The following is a 23,914-nucleotide window of genomic DNA, read 5'->3' on the forward strand; positions in this document are numbered from 1 at the left end:
TGCTTATTTTGCATGATCTCTTAGGAAAATCAGATCCCTTTTTTCAGATGCTTTCTTTAGTCGCCCTCTAGTGGAGATATATATAAAAACATAACTGTTGGGCCTTTTTTAAAATTACCTTTTATTTATTCTTAGAGCATAGGAGCCCTCATAATGGGTCAACCTTGAGTGGAGGGACAAGACCCTCTAGCCAGGAACCCCCTGCTTTGGTCCCAGCAGGAGTGTTGGCAAAAACTGGTCAAAGTCCCTAGCCTTGGCTGTAGCTAGCCTGTAGCCAACACCCAATGCCTCATAGAAAGGCTTAAAAACACTGTGTGGGGGTGGAGTCGGGCAACAAGCAAAGCCCAGAAGCATAGGCGATTCCCATAATTGAACATAGGTATAGCTATGTCTAGATCATCCTTGACTAGTGGATATCCAACATCTTGAACACCTCCACTGATGGAGAGTCCACAAATTCCGTAGGCAAGCTATTCCACTGCTTCATTGTTCTAACAGTGAAGAAATTTTTTTTTTCCCCCCAGATAGCCAATCTAAACTTTGCTGTAATTTTAAGCCTTTGGGCTGCATCCTCCTTTCTGCAATAAGAGAAAAAAGGTACTGTCCCTCTTCTTTATGGCAGCCCTTCAGGTATTTGAAGGTTGCTGTCATGTCTCCTTTTAGTGGGGTATAGGTTGTAGCTCCATTGGTCTAAGGACATAGGCAGACAAACTTCTTTGGGTAAGTCTGATATCTTTTATTAGACCAACTCATATAGTTGGAAAAATTCTTCTTAGCAGACTTTTGGGTATAAATACCCTTCACCAGGGTAAGGACACATCTGCAGTTGGTGTGTGTTCTTCCTGGATGGAATGAATAGTAAAGAAGTGAGAGGCTGGTATGCATGCAAGAAAAGCAGTCAGTGCAGATCCAAACTGAGAAGTCAGTGGGTGAGAGACAAGTGGTGGGGAGGGAAGGGAAATGAAAGTAGCTGGTAAGTAGTAAAGAGGTACCTGGAGTCAGATGTTAGGCAGGTGATAATATATCATAAATCTAATGTCTATAGTTAGTCCATTATTTTTTGTAACCAGGAGGTTGAACAAGTGAAGTTCATGAGCACATCTGTGAAAGTGTATTGTAAGTTCCCTTTGAGGATTAGAACTGAGAGATTGGAGAGAGGGTGGCTTTTTTGTGAGAAATGTGCCCCCACAGGTAATGTGGCATTCCTGTCTTTAATAGATTTTCAGTGTGTGTTCATTCTGGTGTGCAGTTCTTGTTTGGTCTCTCCTACATATTTTCCATCAGGGCATTTGGTGCATTGGATGAGTTTTATGTTACATTTCTGGAGGTGTAGCTCTAAGATCCAAGTGTAGTAATTGTGGGGGTGGTGAAGATATGTTGGCAGGTTTTACATTTTTGTCATGGCATGGTTTGGATCCATTTCCATTTGGTGGATGAAACTCTAATCTTGACCGCTATATTGACTACTTCAGGGAAAGAATGAACAATGAAATAACAACACATGCCACCATAACAGCCTCTCCCTATCAGAGAGAAAGGATCTAACCACCAAATAGTAATAAAACCAAAAGTTGAAGGAGGAGCCTAGTCATCCTTAACTGTGAAGACTACATAAAAGAAGCCAACAGACAACTCTATGACACCACCTACTACAAAGAACTACAGGAAGATCCTACTCCCCTTTTCACCTTGAAACTCAACAATTCCATCAAATCATTTCCATCACAACTACACGAAAAACTACAGAACCTTGATCCCTCCACTACCTAACCCAGGGACTTTTTACATGATTCCTAAAATCCACGAACAAGGGAACCACAGCAGACCTATCATTTCATAGATTTCATAGACATTAGGGTCTGGAAGGGACCTTGTGAAATCATCCAGTCCAGCCCTACTAGGCAGGAAGTGAGCTGGGATCAAGTGACCCCAGCAAGAAAAACATCCACATGTTTTTTGAAAGAGTCCGGAGTAGGTGCTTGCACCACCTCTGGGATGGAGTCTGTTTCAGACCCTGGACACTTGCACCGTAAAGAACTTTTTCTTATGTCTAGTATAATTTTACATTCCTGGAGTTTATGGCTGTTAGACCTTGTTATCCTTTGGGGAGCTCTGGTGAACAGATGTTCTCCCAGCTCCTGATGTACCCCTTTTATCTAATTGTAGGCTGCTACTAGAACCCCCTGAGCCTTCTCTTTTTCCGGACTGAAGAATCCCAAGTCCCTCAGCCTCTCTTCGTATGGTCTGCCCTCCAGGACTTGGCTTATACAAGTGGCTCTCCTCTGGTCTCTCTCAAGCTTTTCCAAATCCCTCCTAGAGTGGATGGCCCAATACTGGATGCAGTACTCCAACTGTGGTCTCACCAGGGCCGAGTAAAGTGAGAGGATGACATCCCTGGTTTTGCTGGAGATGCATCGGTGGATGCACGCCAGAGTTTAGTTTGCTTCTGCAGTCACAGCATTGCGTTGGTGGCTCATATTCATCTTGTGGTCAGTCAAGACCCCCAAGTCTCTTTCGGTTGTGATGTTAGCAAGCTGTTGAGCCTGTAAGTATGTTGAAGGTTCTTCTTACCAACGTAGGAAGCACCTTACACTTCTCTACAATGAAGGCCATCAGGTTCTGGTCAGCCCTCATATCTGAAGAAGGACTTTTTGTTGTCCTTGATTCTTGTAGCTAGTCTGAGTTCGGTTTGTGCCTTGGCTTTTCTGGACTGCTCTCTACAGGTGTGGGGTAGTGCTGAGTAGTCCTCTTTGGTGATGCTTCCCGTTTTCCAACTGGTGTAGGCTTCTCTTTTGAGATTAATGAGGTCCAACAATTCCTTGTTCAGCCAAGGGGTGTTCCTTGTCCATTGACTACATTTCTTGTGAGATGGAATGGCTTTCCCCTGTGCTTCAAGGATTGTTTTTGAGAGATGACCATGCCTCGTGTACTCCCTTTTCTAGGAGTGGTATGGCCTCTAATTGCCTGACTGACAAAAATCTCTGAGTTTGCAAGTCAGCCTTCCCAAAGTTAAGGATTTCTGTTTTACTGAGGGATTTGCCTGCTCTTCAGTAAACTGAGAAGGTGACCAATTCATGGTTGCTGTCACCAACCTTCCCCTCAATTCTCACATCGCTCACCAGGTCCTCCCCTTTGGCCAGGACCAGATCAAGCAGTGCCTCTCCTCTAGTCATCCTATAGACGTCCTGCATTAGGTAGAGGCCATCAATGCAAGCAAGAAAGCTGTGTGATGTGTCAGATTTGGCTGTGCGCTCATCCCAAGAGATGCCAAGGAAGTTGAAGTCCCCCATGACAATCATGCATCGGGAGTGCACAGTCTTAACCAGGTCCCTTTTGAATTCCTGATCAAGTTCTTCCCCTTGGTGGGAGGTCTGTAGTAGACTCCTACAGGTATGTCACATTCCCCATGTTCTTCCCCTTTTTTGACCCAGAGGGTCTCAAGATGCCCTTATTGGTTAGAAAAGTCCATTTGCAGGGAAGTGAATTGATCCTTGACACAGAGAGTAATACCCCCACCCCTCTTCCCCACACGGTCTTTCCTATACAAGGTGTAACCCTCTAAAGCAATAGACCAATCATAGGTAGAGTCCCACCAGGTCTCCCGTTATCTGTACAAGGTCATAGTCATTTTCATATAGGAGAAGGGCCATCATTTCCAGCCATGGAACTCTAACTGAGGAAATACCAGGTTTCATTGAATTAGTCCTAAAACTGCTTGTCATCCAAAGACTGAATTTTGTCCAAGATGCTACAGACTTTCTATGAAAACTTAAAAAACATAGACCACCTTCCCAGCAACACTCTCCTAGCCACCCTGGATGTTACCAGATTATATATCAACATCCCACACCAGGATAGTATGTAAGGCAGGCTTGGATACCTACAAGAGCAAGATGACAACTCAAAGTACAGACCCAAAGATGTTACTGACCTTATAAACTTCATCCTCACATACAACAACTTCACTTTTAATAACCAACACTTCCTTCAGACCATGGGCATGGCTATGGGCACCAAAATGGCCCCAAAATATGCCAACCTTTTTTATAAGCCACCTGGAAGAAGAATTCCTCAAGGACTGCACCATCAAACTCTTGCTGTACTTATGATATATTGATTACAAGTTTATCATGTGAACTGAAAATCTTCAATCTCTGATTGAGTTCCTTCAGACGTTCAACAATTATCACCCCTCTATCTGACTATCTCTTGAATACTCCAGCACCAACATCTCCTTTTTTAGACGGTGATCAGTATCCAGAATGGTAAAATACAGACTGTGTTATACAAGAAACCCACAAACCAACATACACATCTGCACAGAACCAGCAATCACCCTAAACACACCAAGAAAGCTATAATACAGCCAAGCCAAATTTGCACCAAGGAGAACACCCGGGATTGCCATCTCACAAATCTCAAAAAGGCTTTCACTCAACAAGGACATTCCTCCAGAGAGAGAGAGAGAGCACATGAAAGAGTCACCCGGATACCATGTAAAGAATTGCTGCAGTACAGAATGAAAACCCCCATGAATTGCACACCATGGGTTATGGCATATCATCCCTCCCTCAAATCTATACAGAAAATCCTCAAACAGTTGCAACCCATACTAGAAGAAGCCCCAATTCTTAAAGACATCTTCCCAGAATCACCCATCCTAGCCTTCAAACAAGCACTGAAACTCACTAACCTCATTACCAGAAGCAAACTGTCTATGGCCCAAAACGCACCAAATTGCACTAACTCTTCCTGCTGTAAGAATGAACAGTTTGAATTAATTATTTTAACAAGTGCTCCTATGGAGTCTTATGGATGGATCTTGGGATTTGGCGTGTAATTGATTCCTCATTTGATAAGCCATCATCCTTCCTCCATCCCCAGGTAGAACAATGCTCAAATTAGTAACTTTTTCCACCTCAGTTATGTTCTGTTCATTGACATCACAGGCACCATTTTTTCAGTAGCTTACAATTAAAACTTTCAATTGGCTTACTGTTAAAAATCAATTCTGTTCACATGAGGGCTCCTGTACTTCAATATTTCCTCCCAACCCTTGTCCAGAATAGTCTGACTATTGATTTAAAGGGCATGCTGCAAAACCATTTTAGATGCAATTTTGAGAGGGTGGGAAAGAAGTCTGGGTTCTTGTTTTGTTGTTCTGGATTGGATTGGCTTTGATTCTAAGTGGTGATATTTTTCTGAATTTTCTATTTAGTATATTTTTATATGGATACCCTTGTACATTTCAGATAAAAAATGCAAATGTTATGTGGTTGCAACTGAAACTAGTGACTGTAGTATTTTCTTTTTATATAGCCCTAATTCTGTTGTATGCGCCCCCACCACCCTCCTTGAACCAGAAGAGACTAAAAGTATCTACCCTAAGCCTGAACAAATTACAAAGGAAACTAGCAAGAACACCCAATTCAGAGCTGTCTTCTCATCTTTATTCACAGAGATTCTCCTGAAAGAAGCCAGTTTTTGTATATGTCCCACTTTGTTCCTCAACCAAGAAGAACTGATTGCTTGCTGATAAAAGTTGGTGGCATTTTTTTCTGCACGTGATCCCAATAGGCCATCATCTCTCCCAAAGATAAATTCCATCATTGTACAGACCAGTGTTATATGCTTCTACAATAGGAGGAGATGCTGGCTACTTCTGACTGGTGCAGAGGTCCTTACTTGATGTCCACAAGTCCTCTTCAATTTTCTCCGTTTAAATTTCTCCTCTCTGTTACGGCTGACACTGAGCTAGAAGCATAATGATCTCCCCAGCTTTAGACTTGCATGAAACTTTCTGTAAAACCTGGTACTGCCAACAGACCACTGATTACATTGCAGGTTGGCACCCTGGTGGACCAGCTACCCAAAAAGCTTTGCCAGCATTAGGATTTACAACTCAGTCAGTTGTTTGATACTTTATTGAATAGTTATATAAGCACATCCTAATGGAAAATGGAATGTTCTGAGTGCTGTTGCTAGGCTCTTCCTAATGTGTCCAGCATTAGTGGCTGTGAAGTGGATTGCTCTAGACCTACTCCATGGCATAGTAAAGACCTATTCCACTCTTGTTAAAAAAAAATATACCAAAAAAACCCAAAACCTAAATGTTTCCTCTAGGCAGCAGTAATTGTACTTGAAGGCAGGTAAGCCTCAAAATTTCATGAAGCACATGCCAGCCTGTGTGGTATTCGAGATTAATGTGCCTATGCAACAGCTGCTCTCAAAACCATTTGTTCCTGAAACTTTTTCAGAAATTCCAGCAAAGTGACCTGTTGCACTTTGCTGGAAAAAAAATTGTCTACTGCTTTTTATTGTGCCAAAGCAGAGTGGGAAGTTCATTATATTAATTTGTTTTATCTGTTTCCCATCCCAAAAAAGACTCAGGGCAGCTTAAAATAAAAGACAATCATGAAAACAGAATAAAATAAGGGTGGGCTAATATGTGCAACAATTATAAAGAAAGAAAACTGTTGAGAGGAGGAATGCCAAGAACAGAAATGTAATTTAGTGCATGCAGATATTTAAGTTTTGTGTAAACATTAGCAAGATTAAAAAAAAAAAAAAAAAAAGGATGGAAGAGGTTATTTTGTGTCATGATAATCATTCATCAGATGACCTGCCACTGATAAGAGAAGGAAAGTAGAGAAATAAACAGCTCCATCCCTGGAGAGGTGATGTCCACTTCCTTAATATCGCCAAGAATTAGAGATTTTTCAAAGTTTATTACAATATAGCTCCAGAATTAAAGTACCATGGTTTAAAATGTTTCTACTGATTTGTGAAATAACAGCACAAGGGGGCTAATGTTCAAGGTATTAAGGGAAAATATAAGACTCTATTCTGTATTAATTGTTTTTTTCTCCTTTCTAGATATTTTTACAATTAGTGTTTTTACCAGCATTAATAAGGCTCTCCTCTTTCTCCACATCCATACCAGGTCTTTTACTAGATTTAGCTGTACATCTGTTTTTCTGTCTGCCAGCAATCTTTGATGCTCTTCAGCTTCTTTAGCTCTCTTCATTTTATTTGAACAATTGGCAAAGTAGGTTTCTCTGTAGTGCCTTGTGTACAAGAAATAGCAGAAGATGAGCAGAGATGAACTATCTTTTAGAAGAGGAGAGGCAGCACACAGTATTTCACAATATTAAGGTAGTGTAGAAAGAGATGCATATGCTTTGCTGTATGCATTCTTCTGCTTCCCACTAGAGGTCAATATTGTAATTAACAGTTGTAAATAATAGAGGAAAACACTCTGCAAAGTTTTAAATTATTCCATTTTTTCCCTTAGGAAGTAATCTCTTGCTAACAGACAGATGCTGCTTCATTCTTGTACAGCTAAAATATTTGCATTACTAGCAGGAAAAATAACTGTCCACTCAGAATTGCTGCTTCATTCACAGCAATCAAAACTTAGATGTTTTTCCCTTATGTACTTATACAGTTTTTCATCCTTTGCTACACATCTTGACAGTTGATTATATTGGGTACCTCCTCACGTGATGGGCCTCTGCTCCAATGTGTGCTAATTAGCATATGTTGGAGCAGACTTGATTAATTGGGTGTATTCACATGTATTCAGTGTCCCCACCACCATTTTGAAGCGCAGGATACAATACATATGATGCTGCAGGTGCTCTAATTAAATCACCCACTTCCCACCCTGGAGCACGTGTAGAGATGCCCATTGTGCTCAGGTGGTCAAGGCACTGTAGATCTGTGTAAAGGATTTGTGCCTTGAATAGTTTAATACTTTAAGCCAATGATCCTCAGCCAGGGTGCCATGACACTCCAGGGTGCCTTGAGCTACTTTCAGGGATGCTGCTTCTCCAACCTGTTGTGGGTTTTCTGAGTTATTTACAACAGAAGAATTTCTTGATTTAGTTTTTGTAGTCAAAAGTTGAGTGCAAACTAAGAGCTGACATTTTCTGAGGAGTGCCTTGAGTCTAAAAAGGTTGAAGAACATGGGTCTAAGCCAGTAGTGCTCAACCTTTTCGCCCTGTGGTTCAGATTGATTCCTGTGCACTAGGATTCAGCTTGCACACCCAGATTGGGCTCCATACTGCCTCTTTTGGATCCTGAGGCCCTGCACTGCCCTGCCCAGTTCCATATACCAGGGTTGGACTCTGGGGTACCAGGGGCCAGCACCACCTCCATCTGGCCACACTTGTCAGGATTAGGGCCCCAACATACTGGAATCTGCATGCCAGAATCAGGCCCTGTGCTGCCCAGCATTCCTGATCTAGTGTGTAGGACCACAGGCAAAGGGGCTTCCCACTTGGTTGGGGAGCCCTGTGGGCTGGGTGACACGGCACCAGGGATCAGATCTGGCTCTCAGGCTAGAGGTTGAACATCCCTGATCTAAACACAGCACAGGTAGAGGGGCAAAGGATCTTATGTGAACCTAGATTGTGGTTTTTTTCAGTGTTTTTGTATTTGTATTTTGTTTTTTTCCCATTACCAATGCCATCTTGAGCACTGTTACATTGTTCTCCTTTAAAGAGAGGAGCAGCGATGTGTATTTATCTAAGTGAACAGGTCTTCTCTCATCATGTTTTCTGGTACTTGGAAATATAGGCATAAACATGGATAGCAAGAGTGTCTTGGACTTCTCCCTATTGTACTCTTAAGTGGTGGAAGGATGTAGAAGATGAATGCTGACATGTGGTTTTGAAAATAGCAGACAGAGACTACAATAAGGACTAAGCATGTTTGAATATTTTTTCCTGGTATTCAAAAGATTTTATTCTTCACAACCAGTTACTTAGTTTAATTGAATTAAAATCTAACAATTAAAGTACCGTGAGATTAATTATTAAATTCCTAATTCTTTCTTGAATCTAAAAATCATAAAAATATATTGTTAAAACTTCTACAAACCTAGATTCTGGAGAAATATGAAAGTTAATTAAAATAATTTTGGGCTCCAAGGTGTACAGGAGGAGCCTGTGACGGAAATAATACAGCCTGTAAACCCTTAATGTTACCTTTGTCATATAATACATGTATTCCCAGTGTGACACTGTCCTTTCATCTATTTCTGTATTTAAATTATGGAAGCATCATTTGCAGATCCATGTTCAGTTAAGCTTCTTGCAGGCATTAAAAGAACAAAACCAAAAAAGACCTGTGCTTTATCGGAAGTATTGGTACATTACTTTGATCTAACTCTGCAGCATCTGTATGGATCGGGCGCTTCAGCAGGGCTTTTTGGCACTTTTAGCTAAAGCTGATTCAGTCAATTATTTGATAAAGTGCCAAAAAAGCCCCACCAAAGCATCCAGTATATACAGACATCAGGTGAGCTGGGTCCAACTAAGGCATTGCCTCTTCTGGGCATGTGCAGGCCTCAGTGTGGGAACATGCCAACTTTAAAGTGAAGCACCAGGTTTTTTTGGGATTGTTTTAATGTCTGCAAGCAACCTTAATATTGAGTTTAATTTTGCACTTATAATAATTAGTTCAAATTAAAATTTAAAAAAATGAATTCTCTAGGAAATCTGTTTTCTTGAAGCGTTACTTTTAAGATTGAAGGTCTTTTTGTATTTGAAAATTTATTTCAGAGAATGTAAGTTGTCCTTTTTCAGTGAGAACTACAGTATTTAGCATATGCTGAAGCTCATTCACTGGTAAGAGTTAGGCATGCCCCTATTAACTGTTTATTGCAGTGTTGCTTTTTGACTTTGGGCTAAATGGGAGGGCTGCCACCATTTGCTCTCTGTTAATTGGGAGGACAAGAAGAAAATATCTTTTAAAAACTTACTTTCAAGTAATTTGCAACTTCAGACATTAAAATTTCTAAGCTCAAGGCTGTTGCCTGTGTCATGTCAGGGAAGAGTTAAGGTCCTATGAGTGCTCTAGTAGTATGTCCCATTCTGGAATTTCCTGGAATTTATGTTGCTTTTATGATAATTGGAACATCTACATAATGTATTGCATGCTAATTATGGTGTGGTACTAATATCCTTAAATAATAACTGATTTTCTATTTACTGTTATTTGTATAATAGAAGCGTGAAAACATAGGTGTTAATTGGCAATACAGGCTTCAGTTCTGCAAATCATTTAAGAATATGATGAATTTCAGGCACATGTTCATCAAAATCCATGGAAACTAAGCATGCATTTAATGTTTTGTACCTGTTTGTACTTTCTGTTGTATAGTGTTGCTCTGAGTGGAGGCTATAAAACTAATACCATGGTCCATGTTTTAGCATTTGAACACAGATTTCTCCCATCTATCTCCAGGAAAAAAATGAGTCCTCTTATGTATGCTGCTCGAGAAGGCCACCCTCAGGTTGTTGCTCTTCTTGTTGCTCATGGTTCACAAATAAATGCCCAGGATGAAAATGGTTACACAGTAAGCAAGTTACTTTTATGTTCTGCATAGAATTTTATTTCTTTGTAAATCTCTCTGTTCCTATGCATCAAGGGATTCTCCAAAATGTGACAGTTCTTAAACAATTATCACATTGTTTTTAAGTAAAGTAAAATTTAGAACAAGGCTGTCTAACTGGTAGCCTGCGGGCTGCCTGCAGCCTGCACAGGGTTAAGTTGAAGCCCCTGGATTCCTGCATGGCCTCCACTTTCCATACTGCAGCCAAAGTCTCAAGGCTTCCCCTCCCTCCTCCAGCTGCTGTGTTCTGCATCTGCCCCAGGGGGAGGTGCAGTGCTGCACAGCGTGGCCTGGCGTAGGGGTTGAGGTGGAGGTCACACAGGCAGGAACTGCTGCAGTGGAGAGGGCGATGGAGAGGCATCCATGCGGGGTCTTTTTGGTGGGAGGGCACCCACACAGGTGCACAGTGCAGCAGGGGTTGTCCATATATCGACCAACCTGAGAGTTTTTCTGTTGCACTGGAATTAAGAAACTCTGGTTCTGTTTGGTTTTTTTAGACTTGGTTTCCTAAATGAAACAAAATATTTTATGTAGGCATTGATGTGGGCAGCACGACAGGGACATAAACGTGTAATTTTTAAACTGCTTGAACTTGGAGCTGATAAAAGTCTACAAACCAAAGATGGAAAGACAGCTGGAGAGATTGCCAAAAGCAATAAATATTCTGAGGTATCAGTCTCTACAGATAACCTAATTTCATGTTTTGTCTGAAATGTTCTCTTTGAGTTACAACTTTTTGCAGCAATGTTTATTTAGGTACTTGCACTAATATTGGGATATATTTTCAGCCACCCAATATTTAGTAGTCATATTTGCATATGCTGAGATTGTGATTTTAAAGTTATTGCACATCTGTAGTGTTGCTAAAAGAACTTTTATTGTAAAGTGTCTCGGCTTCCATGCATTCAAATTTTGAATAGTTACGTGCTTTTAAGTATGATTTCAGTATTCGCTGCATGAAAAAAACAGATTTGGTAATTCTATGCATCTATTATTTGAGAAATACCTTGTTAATTTCTACCAAAAAAGTGTTTGGAATAGATTGCAACGTGCAGCTTTGACTACATTCAGGAAACTTTTTCTGGAAAAGTTCTAAAATTGCTCAGATATGCAGCAAGAGGTTCAGGCTTTATTGTTCTATAGTGAGTACTAAGATTTTACACCATTCGTGCTTGCAAAGTAAGCACATCTAAAAAGGTTCAGTCAGCTCATGACCTTAAATAACAGCACCAGAACCAATAGTCAAGATTGTTTGTTGTCCTTAGTAGCATCCATTCACTTCAAGAGAATGCTTCTGAACATACTGTCTCCAAACACTTTTGTTTTCTTCCTTTGGACAAACTAAATATATGGTGAGGGACAAAATGCCTTTTATGTCATTTAGGAGGCCATGAGCAGATATTAAATGTTTCTCCCCTCCCTTCCCCCCCTTCCCCCAATACATTTTTGAATGGGATTAGACAATGCAGTTGCCAGTAGATGACTGGATTGGGCTACATAGGAGATACGTTTTAATAACGTGCCATGTCATCCGTTCCTGTTCCTTTTAATCTGACAGTCTACTCTTCACTCTTGTAGTGCTTCAGGAAAATTTCCTTTTCTAAAAACTGAAGAGCAAACAGATTTCTAACACCATTTGAGATAACCACCAGGTATAATTTATGGACTGTTTAGGACCAAAACAAGGTTACAGGTATTGCCAGCTCCCAGTGCTGTGATGCCAACTCAGAAGACCCCTCTATATTTGTATCTCATTGTTCACTTATCTGAAATTTATTCCCTAATTCTTTCATCCTAAGCATTAGAAGAAGGGACAGTGGAAGAGCAACAAGAGACAGTTGGGCAAGAGGAAAACCAAAATTATACTCAACCAGAGGAGGCACAAAACTTGTCTTTCAGCTTCTTTTATGGCAAGAAATGGGGAAATGGTGTTTTTGAATAAAGAACCATAATGACAGTGAGATCCAGGACCAAATTTTTACTCTCCTCTTTGAAAAAGCTCTGAGTCAGTAGGGTGTTTTGTAGCTGCAGACTCTTGAATTGCAGCTTTCATATTTTTATAAAATCATATCTGCAGCCATTATTCTTACAGAGAGAACTTTGAAAACATAAAAAGGTGAAGCGACATTTGACTGTTAGCTCCTGACAGCTCTTAATTGTCACTCGTTTTAGAGTTCCGCTGAGTAGCTGGGTCTACTGCTGTGCTATTTATTATTTTTCTGAGACTTGGTAGCATACAGCATTATTGCAGTTAAATAGACCATTCTGCTGCAAGTGTGGGCATCCAATTCTTTATTTTTAGTTTCTGGCTCTCCAGCTTTCTCTACCTTCGGGGGAGTTGCTTGGGTTTCAGTGCAAGTATTCTGCTCTGCTGCCTGAAGTCAGGCAGTGGAGGGGCAGGGAACCAGAATTGGAATCCAGTGACAGCCAAGGATTATTGATCTGAGTAAATGAATCATTGAAGTTGATTACCAGGGTCCTTTTTTCCTTGCACATGCTAGCAAAAGTGGCTTTTTGTCCAAGCTGCCTTCAAAACAAAAAGAAAAAATGTTGTTGATCTTTTTTACTGCAGAATATTTTCAACTAGAAATTTATATTGGTGTAAAGATTTGAGTGATGAGAACAATGGATACTAAGTAGAGATGCAACTTGTTTAATGGTGCCATGTCATTTAAAGTTTTTTTTTAGATGAATTTGGTCTAAGTGCAAACTTAGACCACAGAATATTTGAAAAATTATTTTATTTGAGTGTCAATAATTACTATTTTTGTATACTAATATTCATTTATACTAAATATTTATAGACAAAAGTTAAGTGTATTCACACTTTTGTTTTTAAGAAACAGTTTGCTCGCTTGCAAGTGAAGAATTTTTGTTTTCCAACAAAAGAATATATTAGATTTTAGTTAACTTATGACCTCATACTGCCTTTTAAATTTCAAATCAGGATGGTTTTCTTGAGTCATCCTGTACATACAGAAGCTTTACAGTCTGTACTGGAATTTGGTGGGTGTACTAGCCTTCATGTTCTTGAACATTAAAGCTCTGTGGGCTCACCTCTATTATAGATGTTTTGCTTTTATCACAAATGATAGAGGATTTATTTTAATTCTTCCCTATCCTAACCCTGGCAAATTTTCATTCATTTTATATTTTTGAATTTACATTTTGTATTTAAATAGTCATATATCCATGTAAAGAAGTAGGACACGATAAAGCAAATCTATTCTTGAATATTAGCTAAATTGTTGCGATGACTTTTTCAGCTTTTTAGTTTACTTTCCTTGACTGCAAATCCTTTGCAAGGAAGGTTCCAGAGCCTAGTTAAGGAAGAGGCTGTACACAAACTCCTGAAAGCAATCCCTGATGCACCTAGAGGTCACAGTGTCAGGTAAAGAAATAATTGTGTCATGCAAAAAAACCTGTTTTTTATTTAATGAATACACAGTTTTTTTAATAGTTTTTTTATCAGTATGATTGTTACATTTTTAACAGTCAGACATAATACAGTGATGCTAAAATATGGAATTGAAACCCATTTTGAAAAACAGAAACCCATCTTAAATTTGGCCTCATACTTAATGTATTGTACTCTACACTTGACTTCTGATCAAAACAGTAACTCTGAAGGGCTAAGCAAGAGAATATATTATACTTTGAAAATAAATAAAATATCTAACTTACATGGTGGGGGGCTGGTGATCGGACTGTATTTGTACTGTATGTCCCGTCCTGGGTAAGTGGGGTATTTTTGTAATTGTAACTTTGCAGTCATTTGATGTTTTAAATTAGGAATTACTAAAGATTTTTTTCAATTTAAATATGGCTGTTCTTTCCCTCTTGAACACTGTCACCAGTTACAAAAGTTGACTAAATTGTGCCTTCACTTCTATCTGTGGGATATTACTTTCTTGAGCGGCCTTGCCTAACTCCTGAAGTACCTTGCTTGGGAGAGATCTTCAAAAGAAGACTGGACACTCACCTTGCTGGGGTTATTTGTCTTTCCTGCCCAGGGGGGCTGGACCTGATGATCTCACAAGGTCCCTTCCAGCCCTAAACTCCTGTGAATGTATCTCTTTGGTGGCTTTAAATAGACATTGCATATGCCCTGAAAGCCTTTTGTCCTGGGCTCCTACAGATGTTCAAGTTCACTCTCCTGTTTCAAGTCCCTCTAAAGTATGCAGAATAAAATGTGCAAACATTTTTTTTCCCCAGGGCACAACTGTGTGCTTCTTTAAGGTTATTGCGCTTTTCCTGGTACAGGCTGGCTAGGCTGTATGTTCCTTTCTGGTGGAGGATGCAATGCAATGCGGCATGAAAGAGCAGCGTGTGTAAATGATTGTACCACGCCTGTTTTGATCTTGGTCCAACATCAAGACAGTCAGGCCTGTGTCAAGTGAGATATCTGTTTACAGCCTAACTGGCAAATGTGTGTCCACTGGAATTGTTTTAAACATTTTTTTTAGTAATTTTTTAAGAACAAGTGTGCTACCGCCTTTGTTTCTCATTTAATATTGTTATGTAGTTCCTATACAGCTTTTGGTGATCTGGAAGTGTTTTTACATGGTCTTGGTCTAGAACACATGGCAGAGTTACTAAAGGTAAGATTGATGCAGTGAAATTGGATATTTGGAAAACAATTTATAAATTATCAAATGTGCTTCATACTTCATCTTTAAACCTTTCTTAAGTTACATTTTAATATTTTTTTGGAAAAATAAGTCAGAAATATGCATCTGATATGCTACCTTTCATATCTCTAAGGTGCTCCTTTATTATTCTCATGTGGTGTATTTTGGAAGACTACAGATTAAATTTTAGGAATTATAACTAAATTTCTGAGCTAAAAACGGTGTATTATGAATTCACTTGAGAAACTTCACAATACTGCTTCGGTAAATGACTCGTATAACTGTTTTTTTCCCTGAGTTTTTCTTCTGAATGTTCATATTTGACAACTGAAAACTTATTTCATACAGGAAAGAGAGATAACCATAAGGCAGCTTTTAACCATGGGAAAAGATGACTTTGCACAGGTCAGCATTCTACTTGGGAAATTTCATTTATTTTCATTACTTTTATGTTTAGATACTGATATGCAGTTTGAAGGGTAAAAGTTTGTTACTTCAATCATCTATATTATTTTGGGTTATTTGGATAGCCATAGATCTATGCAATTTTTAAATGAAGATAATAGTAGTTTGTTAATTTCTGCTCCCAGTTTCTTAATTCAATGTGGGAGCTGAGCTGCAATTTGGATGTTTCCCTTTTCTGCAGTATTATCAGTTATAAAAATTTTGGAGGCTGAATTGAACCTTCAGCCCCACTTTAGAGGTAATAGAGGTGTGCAATCTTTAACTTCAAAAGCCCACTGAAAAAATAATCAGAGTGTTAGGCAATACATTATGTATCCAAGGTTAGAGCTGATGAAACCAGAAATAGAACCAAGACCCATCTACCTTTCCATTACACCTTAAGGAGAAGTTGAGCTGCTGTGGCTCCCCAAGCCTTTCTATGACCATAGATATACTAGTCTGGAGAAAGCGTGGGGGACAATGTTCCATTGCTGCTTCTTCCCTGACTGGGGTGTTCCTTGTCTGGGGAATAGACAGGAGGGGCAATGTTCCCTGCACTTCCTCAGACCAGTTTTCCTGGTTGGGGGAGGGCATGGAGAGTCTTTCCATACTGCTCCACCCCTTCCTGAGAACAGGAGGAATGGAGCAGCCTCTGCTCCCTATGCCTTCCCCAGACCAAGATGTTTCCAGTTTAGGGAAGGCAAAGGAGGCAGCTGCAGGCTGAATACCTGTACCACACCCTCTCCTACACAGATTTCTAGTGGTGGAAATTTCTCAGAAATTTTTTATGTAAATAATTACATTTATGTATTTCCAGTAATTTTAACCTCTCTCCTCTGTTCTTCATCATTAATTATATTTTAAAATGCCTTTTTAATTTAGTTTGGAATTATAAATACAAGAGACCAACAGAAAATCCTTGAGGCTGCTAAAGAGCTACAGATAGAAGAACTAAAATTTGGAGAGTTGCCTGAAGTGATGAAGTTAGAATTCAGGTAAAGGTCATCTTGCAGTGTTTATTACAGCAGAAAGACATGGTTATTTTTTTAAATGTTACAGCACATATTCATCATATATGTGCTAGTAGCTAAATTTATTCCTAAATTAAGAACTTGTGACGGCTTTTAGTAATGAATAGTCAGGTGAAGGACTAGGGTTACAACAGTGAACAGCATACAGTTTTCTGTTGCATGGTTTTTTGTTTTTTATGGTTTATGCTTTTGTTACTGTCTTTGATGTTGCCACCTCCTTGCATGAATGGGAAATCTTTCTCCTGTGTCTCAAAAGGTTATCACTGGTCTATCCAAGCTCTGCCTGCTGTACACTTACTCAACTGGGTCTGACATACTGAATCTGTATCATTTTAAGCTTCCTTTTGTCAGGGTGAGCTCTAGCAGTGATTCATTCTTTATCAGTAATTCACTTTTGTGGAAAAGGGGTTTTAGTCTAGCTGCTGTAGAGGCTCCTAAAGACCAGTTCTGACATCCCAAGATCACTTTCCCAGAGCTCCTGGGACTGGTTACAGTGCATCTCTCCAGAGACCCACACTGATTCAGGTGTTTAATCCACAAACTTTGCAGATTCTTTAAAAGGGTTCTGAAGAAATTGCTCTCTTAGACAGGCCAAGGGAGGGGAAGATACAAACAGAACCATAAAAATACCTGTGTGCTATCCCTTGCATCAGTTTCTTTGCCAATTTATATATGGCCTTCAGGCTGGTTCTGGTCTGCAGAACCACTCCATTGGTAGCCCTGTGGCTGAGATGGACCAGGAAATGTGGTGGCATGGCAAGAAGTAGGTGGGCCTATCACACAATATAAGGCCCCAGTGGACATGGCCATCAGCTGCAAGGAAGTAAGCAAGAACTGTGCAAACACAACCTCACTCGTCCTTTGGCCTGCTGTCTCCAGTTTGGCAAGTGGCCACCTGGCCTGTGGCCATTTACCCCACTACCACCCCATCTGCAGTTTCTGCTGCTGCTGATCCAGCCCACAAGGATTCCTGTGGTTTGGATCCAGCCTAGGGTACAGGAAGATCCAGCCTAGGGTACTGGAAGAAGACCTATTACAAGATGCTTGCAAGGAAATAGTCAATAAATGGTCTGAATCTCAGATTGTTGAAGCCAAAGAGAAAAAAGAAGATGAGATCCAGGCAATCGCCAGCGTGATTGAAAAGCAGGCCCAGATTGTGGTGAAGCTGAAGGAAGTTTCCCAGGAAGAAAAACATTCAGGGGGGTTGACACCTGTGCTTTACAGCGTTTAGGCTAAGTATGGACATTCAAAAAGACCATGGCTGAAGCACTCAACTCATTGAACTTTACTCTGTCCCACCGTCCAGGTTGGGATCAGAGGCTGTCACTGACTTGGGTCAGTGACAGATGAGGGGCATGGCCAGTACTACACTTGGACAGAACAAATGATCTCTGCCCAAAGCTAGAGTGCAGCCCTGTGCAACACCTTAAGTTAACCCTCAATGACATGTGCAACAGATATTCAATAAAGTGCTTTGACATCATTGACTCCAAGATGAACATGGGCTGGCAGTGTGGGGATGCAGTCAGGAAAGCCAACCGTACCTTGACAGGCATCCACAGATGCATCTCAAGGAGATCCAAAGAGGTGATCCTCCCCCTCCATGCGGCACTGGTCAGGTCGCAGCTGGAGTACTGCGTCCAGTTCTGGGTGCCGCACTTCAAGAGGGATGTGGACAACATGGAGAGGGTCCAGAGGAGGGCTACTTGCATGATCATGGGGCAGCAGGGCAGGCCCTATGAGGAGAGGCTACAGGACCTGAACCTGTTCAGCCTCCAGGAGAGAAGGCTGAGGGGCGATCTAGTGGCCTGTTACAAACTAGTCAGAGGGGACCAGCAAGAACTGGGGAAGTCCCCGTTCCCCCAAGCACTGCCAGGAGTGACCAGGAATAACAGTCACAAGGTGGCAGAGGGTAGATTTAAGCTAGATATCAGAAGGCGCTACTTCATGGTCAGGACGGCTAGGATCTGGAACCAACTTCCAAGAGAAGTGGTGCTGGCTCCTACCCTGGGGGTCTTTAAGAGGAGGCTAGATGTACACCTTGCTGGGGTCGTTTGACCCCAGTACTCTTTCCTGCCATGGCAGGGGGCCAGACTAGATGGTCTACTCAGGTCCCTTCTGACCCCAGAACTATGAAACTATGACAGAAAGCACTTTAGGTTACTATACAGCCATCCAGGGTTAACTTGGAGCGGGATCTGCCATTTTTAAAGCACCCTATGTGCCATGAACACCTGTTCTGTTACAGCTGTAAAGCACTTTCTGCATACTTAAAGTCCATTAAGTGTAATGTCTGTACCTAGCCTTAGTCTTTTCAGTTCTCAGGAGTACAGTGTGTCATCTGGCTTCTGCAGCCACCTTTCTGTTTTTGGTTTCCTGATCTCTTTCTTCAGAAAAAAATTATTTGAGAGTTGAGCTTTTGTAAATTTGAGCTTCCTTCTACTGTGACCTTCACCAAGCAACCTCAGTGGATACTTCCATTTTGTTCTCGCTGTCATCTGTTAGATAGTTACCTGCCTGGGTGGATTGGCTTTCTTATTTTAGCCCCCCCTTTTGCAGTAGGGACTTCCATTTGAATATGATGACCCCGAGACTTAAATTCTCCTTCATTCCACCCCTTGGAATTCCATCTAAAGACATAAATGAGAAAGAAAGCAGTCTAGTTTCCCAGTCAAAATGGAGCTTGTAGCCCAATTAAATATCCAGAATTTCAAACTGCAATTAATAAATTATGTTAAGCTATTCCAAATCATCACATAGAAGACAGCCAGTAAGACTGCAGGATTTCTTCAGTGAGTTTCTCAGAGCTGGATTAAAGAACCAACCTCTTGTTTTCCCACCCACTTGTTGCTTAAGGGAATAAGCCTGGTGAGACTAGGGAGGTACATTGCAGAAAGGTCTGTGAGATGATGACAGATGCAGCACTACCATTGGTGCACTATTTTGTTGCATACGAAGAAACAATTTGCACCACTCTCCCTGTTGATATTGAGCGTCATGTTATTGTTGTCAGTATTGATTTGTCACAATCCTCAATTTGGTGCAGGAAGGCAAGTTCTGCATGCTGCCCTGAATTCCAACATATGAATATAGAGTTTTACTGTATCCAAAGACCCTGTACCTGGAGCTCACCAATGTGGACACTTCATCCTGACAGACAGGCACCCATTATGAGGGCCATGGATAGGTACTGGGGGAGAAAGGGCCTATGCAAGCTTTAATGCATATTGAGCCTGGTTCTTCTGTCATTTAAGTGAAGACTGGACCATATAAACCAGTTATTTTTCAACTGATATAAGGGGATTTCTCCTTCATGGAGAGTGCTTCCACAGTTTGCAATTTTCACCTTCCTGAGGTGATGTTTGATCCTTGGTATCACAAAGGTTCAGGTAGCCACATAACCAAGCATCTAGAAATTGCTTTTTACCATTATTTTTGGGTAATTTTCAACCATCAGGATTCATTCTTGTAGGGACTGAAAAATATCCTGTCAGGGGTAGACCCTTGCTGTCAAAGTGAGTCTTATTGACTTGAATGTCTGCACAGGAGCTGATTACACCTGCGGGATGGGAGGGAACGACCCACAATCCCCCCACATAGGGGAAGAGCTGGATTCTAGTATTTCGTGCTCTCTAACTCTTGACTCTAACCTGCTAATCATCCAGGAAAGACTAAGCAGCAAGTCCTTACTGTCTGAGATGCTCGGCTGCAACTCAGAGAAAGCTGAAACTCAGGATCACTGAGAGGCTGAATGAGAGGACATTATACTGGTGATGATTCTGATCTGCTGAAAATAAAAGGTTTTGTGTGTATGGATCTGATAGCATTATGGAAATAAGTGTCCTGTAACTTGAGAGATGCAAACCAGTCACCCTCCTTCAGAAATGGGCTGATGGTCACTAACATGATTCTTTTGGACTTGAGTTTGCGAATTAAAGTTATCAAGTTGCCTTAAGTCCCAGATGCATTGTCCCCACCCCCACCCTCCTTCAGAACTAGGAAATAATTACTGTAGACCCCATTCCTATTGCCCCTGTCATAACAGGGTAGGTACCTTTTTCTGTAACAAAATTACATGAAGGGTCCCTGAAAACAGACAAGGAGGAAAGCACTTGGATGGCTTATCTAGTTGTGATAATATGAAGAACCCACTGGTATGATATAATTTGTGCCATTGCACACCTGTAAACTACAGCTGGTGTCCAGAGAGACCTCCCCTATTGCAGGGAATGGAGGGCCTCTGAAAACACTCATTGATGCAGTTTGCAAAATGCCCATCTGAATCTCTTGTTGATGGATTGGGGTGAAACCCTTGTATTTAACTGTGAGATGCATCTGGAGATGAGATTTGAGTGTCCTAGAAGTAAAAAAAAAAAATGTACACATGGAACATTTTCCAGGAGTGTGGGATTTCCTGAGACATTAAAACGACCTAGTGAGTCCACTGGATAGAGGCATACACACTCACAAGATGTGCACAACCCCAATCATTGAAGAGAAACCATAAGAAGGATGCCTCCAAACTAAGAATGGATTTAAAAAAAAGTTTTAATCTGTCCATGGATAGGGGAGAAAATCCAGGAGAGCCAAGAAGGAGATGCTACTGTGACATACAGTGAAAATGAAAATGGGAATGTAACCCAAAGCCCAACAAAGGGGAAAAATGTTAAAGGTCTTCATCTTTTTTGCTTTTTTAGAAAGAGAAATATGTGAAAAATTTTAAAGAAAAACTTAATGTAGTGTATATTATAAGCAGGAGATGAGTGTGTGTGTGTGGGTGTATGCATGTACACCCCTATCTGTACCCCCCACAAAGATTGAATATAAACAACCAACTGAAGAAGTGCATCGTTTTTTTTCCCAATAGGCATCTGTTTATGTACATCATTCTGAAATTTAGATATACATATGACTGAGAAATTAACGGAAAATAAACAGGAAGGATTCCACTGAATGGGTGAAAAGGGGTTAAAACACAGATAACCTGTTTCCTCTGTATTTTTTATTTAATGTATTAAATATGTGAAATGCATAGAACTGTGTGTTCTTAGATGATTTGTTATGTTTATAAATCTTACTCCAGTTTTCTGTTTTCATGGGTGATAAGAAACAATGAACTAATAGAAGGCTGTTGGGTAGACAGTATATGACACAAATTCAATTATTAGAAGTGTTGCATATTTTTTTAAAGAAAACTGTTAGACACATGTATTCCAGGAATCTGACCTTGTGGCTAAATCACAGGCTCTGCTTACATGCTGTTTATGTAAAGATTTTGCTTCACATTTGTTCAGTCATTCTATAAGGAGGGAAAATTAGTCATTAAGTCATAGAAAAACTAACAGTAGAAAATGTTGAACTGATTGATTATAAGCTCCCAAAAGGTGTTTCACACTGTTTAGGAAATATATTCTAAAGAACTGTGTATTTTTTGTGAAAATTCCAACTCTTGTTGAAAGCACAATGGAGTATATCTTATCCAAGCATTCAACAAGACCGAAAATGTTAAATTTTTCACTTGGTACAGTAATTCATTCTAATAGTCATTCCTGGTATTTGAATGTTTTTAGGAAGTACAATAAGGTAATAATTGTCCTTTGTTTTGTTCCATTTCATGCCTTTAACATACTTTGTGTGAGAAATTATGAACAGAGAGCTTCAAAAATAATTAGTGTTCCTTTGTGAAAAAGCACAGATGTCATTTGATCCTAGCCAGCTATAAAATGTATCTTTTAAGTCAGAAGAATTCTTCATGATAGACTTGTTTGATGGGCGCTCAGCATGCAAGAGAAACTTACAGACTGTATCTGGTTATGATCACTTCATTTAATGACAGAATTTTTATCCAAAATACTAATATTTACTTTAAAATATTTTTCTATAAAACATTTTAAATCATTTGGGTCATAGCAATATACTAAATAATATTAGCTAATAGTTTTTACATTGACTCCTATCAATAAGCAAACAAAATTCTTTCATTTTAAATTATTATTTTTTAAGAGAAATGCTGGAAATTTCAACTTCCTTTGTAAAAATATTGCTTGCCTCTCTCTAGCACTGCACAATATTTTGTACCACAGACTACATTGTTATTACTTTGGGGAACTTAAGATGATAGTGAAACCACTGCCAAGCTGGTTCATGTTTAAAAATACATCCTTTGAAATACCAAATAACAATATACAAATATGACATTAATATTTACAAAAACATATATTTTCACAATAATTTGTACTTGAGACTTTAAATTTTTGTACTTCCACTGGATCTTGGAAGCATATATGCTTGAAATTGAGCAGTACCACAATCCATTTGCCTTATCTGAACAGGCGTCCTTTCATCCTGTTTCATTTGTTGGTGAAATTTGCTTAGGATTCATAGTTTTTGGTAACCAGAAGGTAAGAGGACTGATGCACAGGGGAAACTGTGTGTTAGAGATGCTAATGTAGAATTCCTCTTTGGAGGAGGGTAACCCACCTATATCTTTGGTCCTTAAACCTAAAGCAACAAAGGAGTGGGCAGAATTTCTCATAAATGCATTTATTTGGTGGTGTGAATTTCATCAAAAGTAGCATGGAAAGCACTGAACCTGACTATCCTAATATTCCAGAGCAATATATACAGCATTCAACAAGCTGTAGTTATGAAAAGCATGGCCCAAAAACTGTCGTAACCAGAAGAGGACTTAAAGTGTTCTCGTAGCCTCCCTCTTCCTTGGTGAATGAAGCACTATGTGCTCCATTCCCTGCATGCAGGGGTATCCAACAGGGCTGCCCCCTTCCAGAATGCTCTATGCCCTAACCACTGAGCCACTGCTCCAAGTGATGCGGTGGCACCTGACAAGCAGCTGTTGGTCCTGTAGTTACAGTGATAGCGTATGCCAGTGATATGGCTGTTTTTGTGAACATTGAGGGCGATGTCCAGTCCCTGATCAAGTGTCAGCAGGCCTATGAGCACACTTCCTCAGCCCATGTCAAAGGAGCCAAAACTGACATGCTTTTTCTGTTGCTTCTCTGTGCCAGTGCTTAGTCCCCAGACCTGCATGGAGCCTGCCCTGGTGCCGCGATGGCTTCAAAGCCCTGGCCATTTTTCTAGTCCTATCAGCCTATCTGGCAAAGAACTGGAAAGACCATATTAAGGTTGCTGAGGTCAAAACTATGTGGTGACTCTGGCTCCTGCCCAGCCACTCCTGGCAACCTGGCAGCTGCTGCTCTGTGGCACAGGTGTGTCATCCTGCATCAACCAAGGACTTTGCTGAAAAGGCCCTAGAAACTTCTGGAATCCTTCTGGAGCGGGCACTGCTGACTTCAGAGGGCTGTCCTCTGCCTGCCCACCAACAAGGTGGGTCAGGGACCAATTGACCTGGTGAGCAGGGTGCCTGCCTTCTTACCTGTAAAGCCTTCAGC

The 23,914-nt window shown here is 40.4% G+C and overlaps 1 protein-coding gene across 1 annotated transcript in view; it reads left to right on the plus strand.

Annotated features, from left to right (window-relative positions):
• Positions 1 to 23,914, plus strand: part of ASZ1 (ankyrin repeat, SAM and basic leucine zipper domain containing 1) — a 69,716-nt gene that overhangs the window by 41,369 nt on the left and 4,433 nt on the right. The window contains exons 6-11 of the mRNA XM_090041567.1: positions 10,252 to 10,363; positions 10,934 to 11,068; positions 13,666 to 13,790; positions 14,925 to 15,000; positions 15,379 to 15,435; positions 16,357 to 16,469. Coding sequence (XP_089897693.1) covers positions 10,252 to 10,363; positions 10,934 to 11,068; positions 13,666 to 13,790; positions 14,925 to 15,000; positions 15,379 to 15,435; positions 16,357 to 16,469 — 618 coding nt within the window. The remainder of the gene's footprint in view (positions 1 to 10,251; positions 10,364 to 10,933; positions 11,069 to 13,665; positions 13,791 to 14,924; positions 15,001 to 15,378; positions 15,436 to 16,356; positions 16,470 to 23,914) is intronic.

The sequence above is a fragment of the Crocodylus siamensis genome, chromosome 4 (genome assembly GCF_052110815.1).
Source record: "Crocodylus siamensis isolate JL-2025a chromosome 4, ASM5211081v1, whole genome shotgun sequence".
NCBI lineage: Eukaryota > Metazoa > Chordata > Crocodylia > Crocodylidae > Crocodylus > Crocodylus siamensis.